Here is a 15,216-nt window from a genome sequence, read left to right as displayed (position 1 = left end):
AACTAGGAATTAAGCTTTGTACTTAAATGTGGGAAATGAGACATAGATGAAACAACCTGTCCCCAATCAAGGATGAATGAGATCTCCACAAGATCTAGAAGGAAGCGGAAATCCCTCCTATTATAAAAAACAACAAATCAAGTATTTATTTTGTGTTTCTTGTATATCTATACAAGTCATTCGTAAGGGAAGGATCAAAATAAAATCTTAAGCTAGTAAGTGAAGGAGAGAACCTTTTAAAATCACTATTTTTGAATCCCTGATGGAACAACAGAGCCAGGCCTTGGTGGCTCACAGCCTGTAATCATGGTGAATCAGGAGGCTAGGGGCTGAGGATCACGGTTCAAAGCCAGCCAGAGCAAGAAAGTCCATGAGATTCTTACCTCCAATTAGCCAGCAAAAGGTTGGAAGTGGAGCTATGGCTCAAGTGGTAGAGTGATAACTTTGAGTGAAGAGCTAAGGGACAGTGCCCAGGCAGTACCCCAGAACTGGCAGAAGAGAGAAGGGGAAGGGGAAGAAGGAAGAGGAGGAGGAGGAAGAGGAGGAGGAGGACGACGACGAGGAGGGAGAAGAAGAGAAGGAGAAATAATAGGTCTGGCTTTGCTGTCTCATGCCTGTAATCCTAGCTCAAGAGGCTGAGATCTGAGGATCATACTTTGAAGCCAGTAAACAATACACATTTACTCACTACCCAACTCATCTTTAACTTGATCATACTGCTATGCCTCCATAGCATCATGGCATAGCATGCGCCTATAGTTATTCTTTCTCTCTGTTTCACAAGTCCAGGTTCCATTCTATGCTCTAACATCAAAATGCATTTGCAGCCATTACGGTGATATAAAAATTAGCTCATGTGTGCCATCTAGTGGCATTTTAAGAAAACATTCACCTTTTTTTTTCAGGCATGACAGTTTACTGAGTGTAGCTGGCTCTCTGTCATCCTCACTAAAGGGGGCTAGGAAAGACTATTTCTATTTGGAACTAGTAATATGAGTCCTCTCCATATTTTAATGATACGGGAGATTTGAACTCGGGGCTTCTGTGCTTTCTTGTGAGTACCCTCTAGCCTGAACCATGTTCCCAACGTTTTTTGTTTGTTTGGGGTTTTTTTTTTTTGCTTTTATTATTTATAAAATAAAGTCTCACTTTTTGCTCATTCTGCAGCATGGTCCTCTGATTTAAAATTCCTGCATAAATGGAATGACAAGCATTTGCGACTGCACCAGCATTTTATTGGCCGAGATGGGGTTAAAACATGCTGCCCAAGTGGTGTTTTGGTTATAGCATGTTCTCTGGGGCAGGAGAGAGAAAGAAGATCACTATTATGACAATGTCAAGTGATGAGTACCAGCCAAAAGCAATGAGAGTCGCTGCTTAGTGAAGGGTCCTTAAAGTTGAGATACGTGGTGGCAGCAATGAGGATATAAAACTAAGTTTGAGTTCTGTTAGCAATTTATTTGTTGAACCCAATATCAGGAAAGCTCTCAAAACTGAAAATAGAAACAAATTCTTGGTTACTGGTAAAGTAAGCTTGTTTAGGGAAGAAATCTGGGTGTCCTGGGGAACTTTGAGGAAGCACACAAACTTTGTTGGGGGGTTATTTCTTGCAGCATTTGATTTTTTTCTTTTTGTCAGTTGTGGAGCTTGAACCCAAGGCCTGGGCGCTGTTCCTGAGCCTCTCTGCGCTCAAGGTTAGCGCTTTACTACTTGAGCCACAGTGCCACTTCTGGTTTTTGAGTGGCTAATTGGAGATAAGAGACTCATGACTTTTCTGCCTGGGCTGGCTTCGAACTGTGGTCCTCAGATATCAGCCTCCTGAGGAACTAGAATTGCGTGTGTGAGCCACCAGAGCCCAGCTGCATTTGATTCTTGGACACTGTTACTAAATGAAAATTTATGATTTTGTGATTGCTGAAATACATTGGAAGATATGTAGAGATTCATAACTACATACATCCCTTGTTTCCAGCACAGTGACCTCATGGTGTAAGCAGTTTTCCAAGAGTCCAAACTTGCCAAATTCCTGCTTTATGAATTTTAATAAATTTCCTCATAACATCTTCAAATATGTATATATATGCTCACACCTTTCTCTTCTCAGATGGTCTCTTCTAATTTCACAATCTTTTTTAAAAATAAAAATCTAAATTCCATATATAAAAGAAAACACGAGGTGAATGTCTTTCTAAATCTGGCTTATTTTGCCTAACAGGATGATCTCCAGTTCCATCCTCTAAAGAATGACATGATTTTGTTTATGACTGAATAATATTCCATTGCGTGTACACACATTTTCGACATTCGGTTTTTCTGTTGAAGAGCACTTGGGCTGATTCTATGGCTTGGATATCATGAGTAGTGCCATAATGAACAGGATGTCAGGTGTCTCCAAAGAAACTCTATACTGATTTTAAGAGTAGCTGTATTAACAATCATTCCACAACAGTGTATAAGGGTTCCTTACCCCCACAACCAATTTCACATCCTCATCAACATTTATTATTATTTTTAAATTATAGCCATTCTTACTGGAGGTGAAATGGAATGTCAATGTAGATTTGATTCATACTTCTCCAATAGCAAAAGATGTTAAATATTTGTTTTGTTGGGGGGGTCCAGTCGTGGGCCTGAACTCTGGGCCTGGGCACTGTCCCTCAGCTCTTCAGCTCAAGGCTAGCACTCTACCACTTGAGCCACAGCGCCACTTCCGGCTTTTTTTTCTGCTTATGTGGTGCTGAGGAATCGAACCTAGGGCCTCATGCATGCAAGGCAAGCGCTCTACCACTGAGCCACCTTCCCAGCCCCAATGTTAAATATTTGTATCTATTTGTCCACCTTTTATACTTCTTTTCAAAACTGGCTATTAATTAATTCATTTGCCCACTTATTGTTCTTTTGGTATTCAATTTTTCTTCAGTTCTTTATATAGTCTGGATATTAGTCCCTTGTCAGTGGATGTAGGCTGTTTCTTCACTCTGGCAATTGTTTTCATTGGTGTGCAGAAGCTTTTTTTAATGTGATGCAATCCCATTTGTCAACTCTTGTGCCTATTTCCTGAGTTATTCAGAAAATCATTGCCTATGACTGTATCTTGAAGTGTTTTCCCTGTTTCTCTTTCAAAAGTTAAGGTTTTGCAAAGGTTCAGGTTTTACATTCAGGTCTTCGTTTTGAGTTGATTTTTGTCCATGACAAGATAAGGCATCTACTTTCGTGTGGATACTCAGTTTTCCCCATTACAACTTGTTAAAGGGGCGTGTGTGCGCACGCACTTGCACCTTTACCAAGAATCAGGTGGCTATGGCTGTGTGTTTCTTTCTAAAGACCCAACTTTTACAGCTCTGTTGGATGTGGGTGCCAAAGTCTATAAAGGGAGGGTATGGTAAGCCCAAAAATGGTCCAGGGTGCCAAGTATCTCAGGGCAGTATGTTAGCACCAGTGAAGGCTGAAAGAATGACCCTCCTCTCCCAAACAGGAGTGCTCCCCAGAGGCTGGGCTATGCAGGGAGGAAGCAGCGTCCATTTTGGGACAAGGAATCATACTTGAATTCAGTTGAGAGAGTTGAGCAAATTTCCTAGTGAGGAAAAGAAACTAGAGGAACCCTGATCCAATTCACAACACACACACACACACACACACACACACCACACCACACCACACCACACCACACCACATACCTGGATAATGGGATTGACATTGACATACTATATAATTGCATTGTAAACCCTGTAATGACCATAGGGTCACTCCCATTCATGAATTCCCTCATCAGGTAGCCTTGTAGAAATATTATAAAGTCTCAGAAAGGTGGAAAAAAACCCCCAAAACCCATAGCTCACCTTGCAGAGAGGCCATTGGCCAGTATAGTGTTGCCCAGTGTAACAGTACCACCTGCTGGACATGGGTATCAAATACATTGTATGGCCATCAGCCATATGAGACTGCAGCCCAGCTTAGTGATCCACTTAAATTCGATTCCCTCACCCATCCAAAAGAAGATCATGTTCCCAAATGCTTTGGATTGAGGCTTTCAACATCTGAATTTGGGGGGGCGCACACTGGAACCAATGGCACCCCCTTTTCCAAAGAGGGAGAGCAGTTACTGACCTGGTGCCAAGCCTTTTCTTTTTTCTTTTTTTTTCTTTTTTTTTGGTTGGTCCTGGATCTTGAACTCTGGGCCTGGGAGATCTCCCTGAGCTCTTCAGCTCAAGGCTAGCGCTCTATCACTTGAGCCAAAGCACCACTTCCAGTTTTCTGAGTGGTTTACTGGAGATTAAGAGTTTCTTGGAAGTTCCTGCCTGGGCTGGCTTTGAACCACAATCCTCAGATCTCAGCCTCCTGAGTAGCTAGGATTGCAGGCGTGAGCCACCAGCACCCAGTGCCTTGTTCTTTTTAACTGGTATCAATTACTTGCAGAAGGTGAGGGGGGGTTCATTTTAACAAATCAATTTACGTATACAGTGCATCTTGACCATAATTCTCCATTACCTCCTTCCCTTACCCCTTCCTAAACCAGTCCACCAACTTGCTTGCTTCATTTCACACATGGAATATAAAGTAGATCAAGTACTATGTGTTTGCCCCCCTCTCCCTCCCTGCTTGTGTACCTCTTTCCACTCATGCTTAGATGCCAGACAAGTAATGTTTCAATTTCCTAATATCTGTTTTTGCTAAAATACCTGTTAATTGTTCAAATGGTCTCATTACACATGTAGATAGCGTACTTTAGTCAGATTGGTCACATGTTCACAGATATAGGTATACATCCATCCACATGTGTGCACACATGTACATATACACACATATATGTACACATGCAGATATATGCACACATGCATAGGTATATGTGTGCTCATATACATGCACATGTGGTTATATCCATGTGCATCTGTTGCACACATACATATACATGCATGCATACATATACATGCACTCATACATTTATATACATATGAACCTATATATACTTACACATATATTTCTATTTTAGGGCTATCATCTATATATGAGGAAAAAAATGTCTTCTTTGTCATTCTGAGCCAGGTAGTTTTTTGCTAAAAATAAATATTTGCCCCCCTCCTCCCCCCCCCCGCCAGAGACCTTGAGATTCCCAGGCTTGGCACTCCATTTGGGGTTGGGGCCCCTAGAACTTAACAATGACAAGGCAAAGGCCCATTTGCTGGTCAAACGAAAACATTCTGCTTGAAGGGAATGGCCTGTCTGCTTATCCAGGAGTTGCATCTCAGAGAAGCAGTAGCCATCCTTTAGGGGAAAATTCCATCCTCTACTCTGTCACCTGAAACAAAGCTGTTGACTCAGTGGGACCCTAAATGCTTGAGTTTGCCTTTGGTTCCTAGGCTCAAGACCAGTGATTACTGCTGCTCTTTAACCCGGTGACAGCCACTGAGAGCCTACTCACGGTGATCAGCAGGAAGAGCTCAAAGCTATTCTCACCAAGAAACAGCAATGACTTCCCAGGTGTTTTGCCCATCCTAGTTTCCTCCTCTGTGAATAGCAATCACCTTTCTTTTCTCCATGATGTATCTTTTGTCTATGTGCCCAGGGAGGTTTTAGCACTGGGTAGCAATTCTCTGGTCATTTACATTGTTACCAGCAGCCCCAAAAGTCCCTACACAAAATTCTAGCAAAGGAGGTCAAGAACGCAAGGCCATAACTGCTCTTTCTTTGGGCCATTTCTTGCTTGTGCTTCAGTGAACAACTTTGACAGGTGAATTAAAGCAATTCTTGCTCTCTTCCAACACTTCTCGTGTTCTAGGCTCCCTATAATGAAGTAGACTCCTCCAGCTCCGTATTCCCCAGATAGGATCCAAATACACTGAGTTTATGGCACCCATTTAAGCTCAAACTCATCTTTGCACCTCCACGAGTTCGGAGGGGCATGCAGACTAATGTTGTCATCAGGCTCTGACAGCTGGCTAAGCTGTTAATAATAATGGTCTCCATCTCAGATGTTTATGATTGGCTATGGTGGATTCACTTGTCAGTTTGAGGTAAAGTAAACCCTGACTCGTCACAGACCTGGAGGTCATGGAAACCAAGGTAAAAGTGAAATTCCTGCACTTTTTTTTTTTTTTTTTTTGCCAGTCCTGGGGCTTGAACTCTGGGCCTAGACACTGTCCCTGAGCTTTTATGCTCAAGGTTAGCACTCTACCATGTGAACCACAGCTCTACTTCCAGTTTTTTGTAGTTAATTAAGAGTCTCACAGACTTTTCTGCCTGGGCTGGCTTGGAGCTGCAATCCTCAGATCTCAGCTTCCCGAGTAGTGAGGATTACAGGAATGAGCCACTGGCTTTTTGAAAGTTCTTTGATAAGGATGCTCTAAGTATCTGATGTACTTGGCTGTTTCCTATACTTAGTATTTGGTGTCTTCTCAGTCACTTTGTTATTATTGTAATTCTATTGTCCATTCTTCCAACTGTTCCCCCTCGCCAAAGAAATCTTTGTCCTGAGAAAGAGTAATCGAGGGAGCAAATATAATCAAAGTATATTATATACATGTAGAGAAAGATGACAACAAAGCCTCACATACCGTACTATTAATATGTGTGTGTGTGTGTGTGTGTGTGTGTGTGTGTGTGTGTGTGTGTGTGTGTGTGTGTGTGTGTGTGCGCAAATAAAACTGTGGGAAAGAAAAAATAAATCTTCTTCCTGTGTAGGACACTCTTAGCTCTAATCCATCTTTAGTAAGGGTAACAGTAATATCTAATACAAAGAGTAGTGTATGTGTGTGTGTGTGTGTGTGTGTGTGTGTGTGTGTGTGTGTGTGTGTGTGTGTGTGTGTGTGTGTGTGTGTGTCTGTGCGGGGGTCCAACCTAGGGCTTCCCAGATGGAAAGCATGCCCTCTACCACTGAGCTCCATCCTCAGCCCAGGAAAGGCATTTTCCTAAAGACCGGGGGCATTGTTCTTTATAATAGGTATCATCTTTACTCCTAACATTTCTCTGAAGGGGATTTTTACTACCTCTGCTATACAGAACAGGAGACTGAGGCACAGGTAATACAGTTAGTTGGGGTAGAGCTGAAATTCACCCAGGCAGCCTGCCTTTAGCCCTCATTTGTGACCGGCTGTATGGCCGGAATAGAGCCAAGTACAATTAGCCACAGAAGCTTAGCAACCTTGGTCTGAAGTCTTAGGAAAATAATTTAGGACAAACTCTACACATTTAACTTTTGACTGGCAACATTTAAAAATACTTTGTGATAACCTGTATTTGGCAATTCGACAATCTAATATACTTTGATCTTTTCTATATTGTCTGATCCATTGTCAAGTTTTTACAGTCTGTATTAGCTTCCTATTGCTGTTATAACAAGTTGTCAAGAACTCACTAACTTAAAATAATGCATATGTACTATCTTAAAGTTCTGAGGTTAGAAGTCCTAAGTGGGCTAGAAGGACTGTATCCCTTTGATGGCTTAGAAAATAATCTGTTTCCTGTCTTTTCTGCCTTCTAGAAGCTGCAGGCATGGCTTGGCTTGTGGCCCTGATTCTATCTTCAGAGCCAATGGTATGTCTTCAAATTTCTCTCTCTTTCATTGTGTCTGTCTCCATCTCCATCTCTCTCTATGTATTTATGTGTATCTCTCTGTGTCTCCATGTCTATTTCTGTCTCTGTCTCCCTTTCTTCTCTTTATAAATATGCTTACAATTATGATGGAGTCATTCCATCTGGATAATACAAAACAATTTCTCCATCTGAAACTCCTGAATGAGCACATGGTAAAAAGCCCGTTTGCCATTGAAAGTAACATGGATATCATGGAGAAGGTCTAAGCGAGCGTCTCTTCCTGCAGTATAGAAATTTTCCATGAGTGCATCTGGACTAAAGCCTTAAACAAGGCTATTCATCAAATAAACAGTAATTAATTTCATCCTGCCTTTGAGGGTGGCATGTTTTATCTGAAGAAGCACATGTGTTAGAACTTTAACCCCTGTGCTAACGTAACAGCTTAATTATTGTAAAACATACCTGAAGCCGTGCATTCATAAGCATGAACTCCTGCTGATTTTTCAGGTTTTCATTCATAGATTTTGAAAATATAAATCCCATCGTGATCTAAAGTGTAAAAATGCAAAGAGACTTTAAAAAATGCATGATGTATGTACAACCTGGTATTCTCTTTTCTGGGCTACCAGGAGCTACAGCAAAGTAAAAGGAGAAAAGAAGGGGAAAGGGAGAGAGAAAGAGAGAAAGAGAAAGGAAGAAAAAAAGAAAAAAGAAGTAAGGAAGGGAGGGATGAAGGGAGAGAAGAAGGAAGGAAAAATTTTAAGCCTAGGAACATGGTATGAATTCTAAAGAGCTTTGTAACCCCAGGCACATCTAACCAGTTTGGCCTTCCTTTTACTGGGCTAAAACTAACTAAGGGAATTACACAATTTCCAAAATCTCCTACTGCTCTATCTACAAGGATATGGCACCATGTTTTCTGACCCTTTTCTCCACTATAAATCTTGAGAATAAGATGAATACTATCATATCATCAGTGCAGGCGAACAATAAAATCTTGCGTTTGAGGACTGAGTCGGAAGATGCTTTGTGCATTTGGAAAATACATTTCTCTACACTCTTTGCATTGGTGTTAAAAAAAGATTTCGGCGTCTCCAGGTGAGTGTATCAATATTCTTCTGCTGTCCCTCTTCCGTCATATCCTTTCTTCCCATCCACCCACTGCTCAGATCTTTTAGCTATCTTCCCCCAGCTTCCCTTTTGTTCTCTCCATATTAGATGTTAAGTTTTCAAAAGGGGGAAAACATCAGGATGCTCAAATGTCCTTGCTAATGCACTTATAATAAAATGAATGCATTGTACTCTTGCTCTGGCTTCCCTGTATTCTGGCCAAGTATAGATGCTGGAATTAAATTACAGGGATCTTTGAGCCAGTCAGCTTCAAAACTGGGCACAGAAGGCTTACCTACTTCCTGGGAAAAGAGAGGCCTTGGTGGTCATGAAAATTCTCTCCCTGTCTGGCACTGTCTTACTCCAGCACCCTGTGACTAGAGACAGAAGCTACTTGTTGAGGATGTAGAAATCTAGCAGTACTTTCCTTTTACCTGAGGGTTTTTTTTTGGGGGGGGGGTCGCGGTTGTAGGGTTGAACTCTGGGCCTGGGTGCTGTCTCTGAGCTCTTCAGCTCAAGGCGAGTGTTCTACCATTTGAGCCACAGCATCATTTCCTTTACCTTAGTTTTGACAGCCCCATGAGTCATCTCCAATAGCAGACCAGAACTTGTGGGAAAGATCTATTATCCATCTTCACAGTCTTTATGGTATCTATGATCCACAAATGTTTGCATAGGGCAGGAGTGATGTAATACAAGAAAAACTTTGGCTCAGGTCATTTGTCTTTCCTTACTTTTTCTCCTGAATGTAAGAATGGGTAATTGAATTTCTACATCTGCTGCAGACATGTCGAAAGGAAACAGTTGACATCTGGGTGCTGGTGGCTTATGTCTGTAGTAATCCTAGCTACTCAGGAGGTTGAGATTTGAGGTTTGTGGTTCAAAGCCAGTCCAGGCAGAAAAGTCCCTGTGAGACTCTTATCCCCAGGGAATTGCTCAAAAACTGGAGGTGGCGCTGTGGTTCAAAGTGGTAGAGAGCTAGACTTGAACAAAAAAGCTCAGGAACAGTGCGCAGGCCCTTAGTTCAAACCACACAACCAAGGGGGGGGGGGGAGGAGGGAGAGAGAGGAAAACAATTGTCCTCAGATTACTATGCACATATTACAAATGTCTGTTTCTAAGAGAGCTACTGTTGTAAGTGGATGGGATCTTCCCTGGAATGGAAGGACAGTTCTCATGCATGTTAATCATGAAATAACCACTCTGGAAAGTTAGAATTTAGACTTACCTCCTTCTGGCCCTTGCTCTCCTGGTCTGGACTTGAGGTGTGGATATGCTAGCAGATACTCTTATGACAGAAGCCAGACAGGAAGAGGAGTTTTCCACCTGAAAACAAGTGAACCATACCTTTGAACCTCAAGGGAACTCAGAAATTTCAACGTCTCTTTTTTTCCTAACCCTAACAAAACCATCCTTCACTCTATTCCTTAGGGTAGTCAGACTATTCGACTTCCTCTTTCCCACTAGAAAAATACTTAGCAGGTAAATAAGAGTGATCTGCAATGGAGATGGTTTTGAGTCTGTTCATTTGCATAAAGTAAGTCCGTCAGAATCTCATCACTTTTTCTTTCATGGGTAACAAACATTGCTACTTAACACAACTAACGACAGTGTGTCTCCGACAGAGGAGAATTGTGGGGTTATGTCCCTTCTGCTTTCGTTTTTCCTTTGAATACCTGGAGATTTGGGGAAAGGGCCTTCAATGGCCCAGCTGGCTCCGGCTGTGGTATGGACTATTAAGGGAAAGTGTAAACACAAATTCCAGATAGCCTTCCCCTGGTCACCCCATGGGGAACCGAGGTTTGATTTTGCGAGGGCATTCCATGACTTCTGCCATCCAGATTCCTGTACCAACTTACTTCCTGATGGAAAAACACATTGCCTAATTCAGGGACCAGTCAGAGGATCACAGTGATTTATTTTTCAGTCAGTCTTTCTTCTGAGACCATTTCCTCCCATCTAAGTGCAATAGCTTCTGGTAGGTCATCTCCACTCGGGCTCTTTGGACCCAATCCCAGCAATTCAGAGAATAAACCGAAAGGTCACCGCCAGGTGACCCAGTTGGAAAATGGATTGTGCTTCCTACTAGCCAGGGCACTTCACACACCACCACCCCCTAAACACACACATGCACACACACGCGCACACACACACGCACGCACACACACACGCACACACACACACACACACGCACACAGATCGGTTGCTAACATTGGATCCGCTGGGAACGTTCCCCTTCCAAGCCCAACGCACGTGGACCGGGCTCCAGCACCAGCACGCTCGCGCCCACAAAGGAAAGCGGGGTGCAGCTGCAGCGCCCCTCCCCTGCAGCCCCGGAGCAAACGTCGCTGGGCGGCTCGCAGATTGCTCCAGGCAGCGCTTTGCCCCGGGCAACCTCGTCCCAACAGCACACGCCCTTTTCCCGAAAGGAGACCGGCGGGATCTGTTGCTTGTCACTAGGGGCCGGCAGCGCCCGGCGCAGCGATCCAGCCCCGCCAGACCCCGAGCGGGCACGGCCACAGCAGCCGGGCCGACCCGCCCTTCCCGTCCGCCCGGGGCTGCCGTCCACTCACCCGCCAGAGGCCCGGCGACCCGCGCGGGGGACCCAGAGAGACCAGCCCGGGCCTCCCGGGCCTGGGATTGAGGCTGGGGCCGGGCCTTTCTGGACAGAGCCTCGGGATTGGTCGGTGATGGCAGTGGGTTGAGAGCTTCAGCCAATCGGCGTGAGCCTTTAGAGTTCTGGGCCTCCCTGACCCCCCGGGGCGTTCTTCCGGCGTCCCCCGGAGCGCGGGGGCCGGCGGTGACCGGGAAGGTCCTGGTGGCCAATTCCTAACCTCAGGGCTTCTTCCGTGCGCCGTGGAGGGGAGACGGAGGGGGCAGAACGGAACCCGCGGCGAAACGGCTCCAAAGCGCTCGCTGTATACTGCCTCCCTGCTTCACCTGCAGACTGACTGCCGTTCTGTGTGTCTTGCCGGGCTCTAAGCAGCATAACCCATCTCTCCTTCCCCCCGGCCTGGGCTGCACCGAGTCCGTCCCGGGCTCGTGGACAGCAGTCACTCGCACGAGTCTTGCCCAGCGTTGTTCGTTGACGATCAAATGGCTTTGGGGACTAGCGTGGCCTTCCCTGGCCTCTATCTTAGGCCTGCTGGACCACCCCATCCCGAAAGTATCGAACCTCTTCTAGGCATGAGGGGCCTTAGCCCATCTTCATGCCCTCGGAAAAATTACAACAGCTGCTTCTGCTTCTGCTTCTGCTTCTGCTTCTGCTTCTGCTTCTGCTTCTTCTTCTTCTTCTTCTTCTTCTTCTTCTTCTTCTTCTTCTTCTTCTTCTTCTTCTTCTTCTTCTTCTTCTTCTTCTTCTTCTTCTTCTTCTTCTTCTTCTTCTTCCTCTTCCTCTTCCTCTTCCTCTTCCTCTTCCTCTTCCTCCTCCTCCTCCTCCTCCTCCTCCTCCTCCTCCTCCTCCTCCTTCTTCTTCTTCTTCTTCCTCTTCTTCTTTCTTCTTCCTCTTCCTCTTCCTCCTCCTCCTCCTCCTCCTCCTCCTCCTCCTCCTCCTCCTCCTCCTCCTCCTCCTCCTCCTCCTCCTCCCCCCTCCTCCCCCTTCTCCTTCTTTTTCTTCCTCTTCTTCTTTGTGAGAAGCCTCCTCCTCCTCCTTCTTTTTCTTCCTCTTCTTTTTCTTTGTGAGAGGCAGGTGTATTTTCAGGAGCAAAATCATGTGGAACTTTGACTTATTAAGAGGTTAACTACTGGAAAATGGGGCAGGATATCTTGTTTGGCAGTGTGGAGTGGTTTATGAGTAGTCAGACTAGAATAAACACATTCAGTTTCCAGCTCGTTCCCCTCCCACCTGATCACTTCTATCTACAATAGGACTGAAGCTGTCTAATGAGTTGTGAGGACTAAACGAGATAGTGTATTTAGACAGTATAATGTCTGGCTTATAGCCTTCAACAAACAGTAGTAACTAGCAACGGTAGAGAGTTCTTACTAACTAGGTAGGCCTGAAAGGGACAAGGGAGAGGGAGAGCGGTTATTAGAACCAGGTGATCACTGTAGCCATTGCTGTTGGAGAAATTACCCAACAGGAATTGTGTTGCTCAGTAGAGGAGAACAGTCAAAACCAGTCTTTGGCAGAGAAAGGTGAGACTTTTGCAGTTGTAACCATGGCTTGGACCTCAGTCCAAAGCAGAGATAGTGAAAAGGAAAGGTCCACTTCTCCACCCTCTCATGCTCTGATATCCTACTGGATTGACTGGACCTACCAGAAAACTAGAAGACAAGGAGCTAGATCAATGTAGTCTGTAGTGGTCAGTCTCCAGTCATAATGCCTGAGGGGAAAAATAGAAAATATCCACTATAGCATTTCTACACCCCTAGATTGATCACATTTGGAAGTCCTATGTCAAAAGGAAGAAATACTTGCACTGGAGGACCCAGCCAGAATTCTACTAAATGAGAAACTGAAACTGCCCTCTGACCACTTTAGTTCCTCATAATGATTAAACTGAGATAGTTGATTCCAGTGACTAAAAGGAAATTGGGAGCATTTAGATAGCAAGAGCAAGGAGAATTATGCATGGCACTGAGAGATTCACTTGGCACCCTTTATTACCCACAGTTGCAATAATCAGGATCACAACTTCAGAATTTCAGATCATGCAGAGATTGAAGTATTGCATTATCACTAACTCCTGACCTAGCAGGGGACAGAGGAGACATGACTGAATGAGTAGGCTATACCTACCAATTTTAGCTACTTAAGAAGCTGAAGAGAGGAAGGAACTACAGTAGTTCTGGGTAACAAATGGTCATTATTTCTTTCCCACCCCTCTTTTCCCTCTTACCTAACTGGAAGAGCCAGTATACTTTAGCATATACCAGAATTGACATTGTTTCTAGGTAATATGGTAATTAGAAGGCATGTATAGAAAAACCAAAGTCAAGCAGAAAAGGGGTAAAATATGATTTTATTCAAGAACCATTGAAAGAGGGTGGAAAAGGGTCATGATATACAACAGGATTTATCCCAAATATTGCAAGGACAAATGGGGTTTATAGCTAAGGAGCAGGAACAATCTAAGGGAACAATCTAAGCGGAGACATCAAAGACAGAAGGAACTTGTGCTAAAATGACTTAATAGAGTTCTTTTTGAAGGCAGACAAGAATGAACAGATATCATGTGGGGATGACAGGAAGGGGAAATTTTATCTGATATTGAAGAGGATCAGACATCCAAGGCATTGGGGAATTCTGTTTTAATCTTGGATTCTTGCTCAAACTGACACTGCAAAGGCTGCAGAAGCCTAAATTCAAGGCCTAATAAAGGAGAGGGCCTTTTCCTCTCTCCTTGTACTCACTTCACCCCAGAAGAGGACCTCCTTGCATAGAATCTCCTGGGCTCTGTGCAGCAGGTTTTCCTGGGATTTGCATGCTTGAGGCTTTCGGAGGTGTTTGAGGTTTCAGAGGAAATGAGAGGCATTTCAGAGGAAAAGAAACATACGTTTGTTTCTTTCTCGGTTTTGCACTGAGGATCTGTGAGTGGTTGTAATCCTTCCAAACTGCAGCTCTTAATAAATGCTCCTTCCTTCCTGGGTCTATCTTGCTGCACTTTGGATTTATTTCCTCTCCTCCTTAACCTAGACATGACACACAGGCTTCCTTCTATTGCTTGACTCTGAATATATCCATTCAATGGTTCCTTTAACCCAGAGTACACCCTTTTACAAATTGTCTTCATTCATGGTCTCCTGTGTAGAATTCCTGATGGAAAAATGCTTTTGTTTATTGTATATATTTAAATTACATGGACTGGGAATGTGGCTTAGTGATAGAGTGCTTACCTAGCATGCATGAAGCCCTGGGTTTGATTTCTCAGTACCACATAAACAGAAAAAGCTGGAAGTGGTGCTGTGGCTCAAGTAGTAGAGTGCTAGCCTTGAGCAAAAGAAGCTCAGTGACAGGGCCCAGACCCTGAGTTCAAGCCCCAGGACTGGCAAAATAAAGAATAAATGAACTACATGCACATTATACATACTTTATGTGAAATATTGTTTGTAACTCTAAAATACAAGTAAGCTGACCATGAGATTATATGTCTAGAACAGTGAGGAACAAATTACTATAAATGTTGTATATCTTTTGGTGAATTCAGGGGTAAGAAGATTAAAGAAAGTTTGTTTCTATATCAAGTGACCCCTAACTAGTAACTGGCATACAGACAAATTCTAGTTGTATGAATTTGTGAGTTGTATGTACAAATAATGTGTTTATATTACCTTGCTCTAAAGCATAAGGGTTTTCCTGTTGTCACTTAGTACTCATATTTGTGTGTGTGTGTGTGTGTGTGTGTGTGTGTGTGTGTGTGTGTGTGTGTGTGTGTATGCCTATGTCTGTGTGTCTGCATGTGTCTGTGTGCCAGTTTTGGGGCTTGAATTCAGGGCCTATGTGCTGTCCCTGAGCTTTTTTGATCAAGGCTCCCAATTGACCCACAACTCCATTTCCAATTTTTTTTGGCAGCTAATTGGAGATAAAAGTTTCACAGACTTTTCTGCTCATGCTGGCTTTGAATAATGATCCTT

At 43.8% G+C, this 15,216-nt stretch overlaps 1 protein-coding gene across 1 annotated transcript in view; it reads right to left on the bottom strand.

Annotated features, from left to right (window-relative positions):
- Plgrkt (plasminogen receptor with a C-terminal lysine) overlaps positions 1-11,316 on the bottom strand; it is a 34,818-nt gene extending 23,502 nt beyond the window's left edge. The window contains exons 1-3 of the mRNA XM_070035651.1: positions 11,214-11,316; positions 9,869-9,966; positions 7,993-8,079 (exon numbers count right to left, since the gene is read on the bottom strand). Of these exons, the coding sequence (XP_069891752.1) occupies positions 7,993-8,073 (81 nt within the window). The 5' untranslated portion in view covers positions 8,074-8,079; positions 9,869-9,966; positions 11,214-11,316. The remainder of the gene's footprint in view (positions 1-7,992; positions 8,080-9,868; positions 9,967-11,213) is intronic.
- Positions 11,317-15,216: the final 3,900 nt, after the last annotated feature.

Source organism: Dipodomys merriami, unplaced genomic scaffold (assembly GCF_024711535.1).
Source record: "Dipodomys merriami isolate MVZ:Mamm:240054 unplaced genomic scaffold, mDipMer1.0.p SCAF_26, whole genome shotgun sequence".
Taxonomy (NCBI): Eukaryota; Metazoa; Chordata; class Mammalia; order Rodentia; family Heteromyidae; genus Dipodomys; species Dipodomys merriami.
Note: the sequence above shows the minus strand (reverse complement) of the source record. Positions and strands in the feature narration are given on the sequence as shown.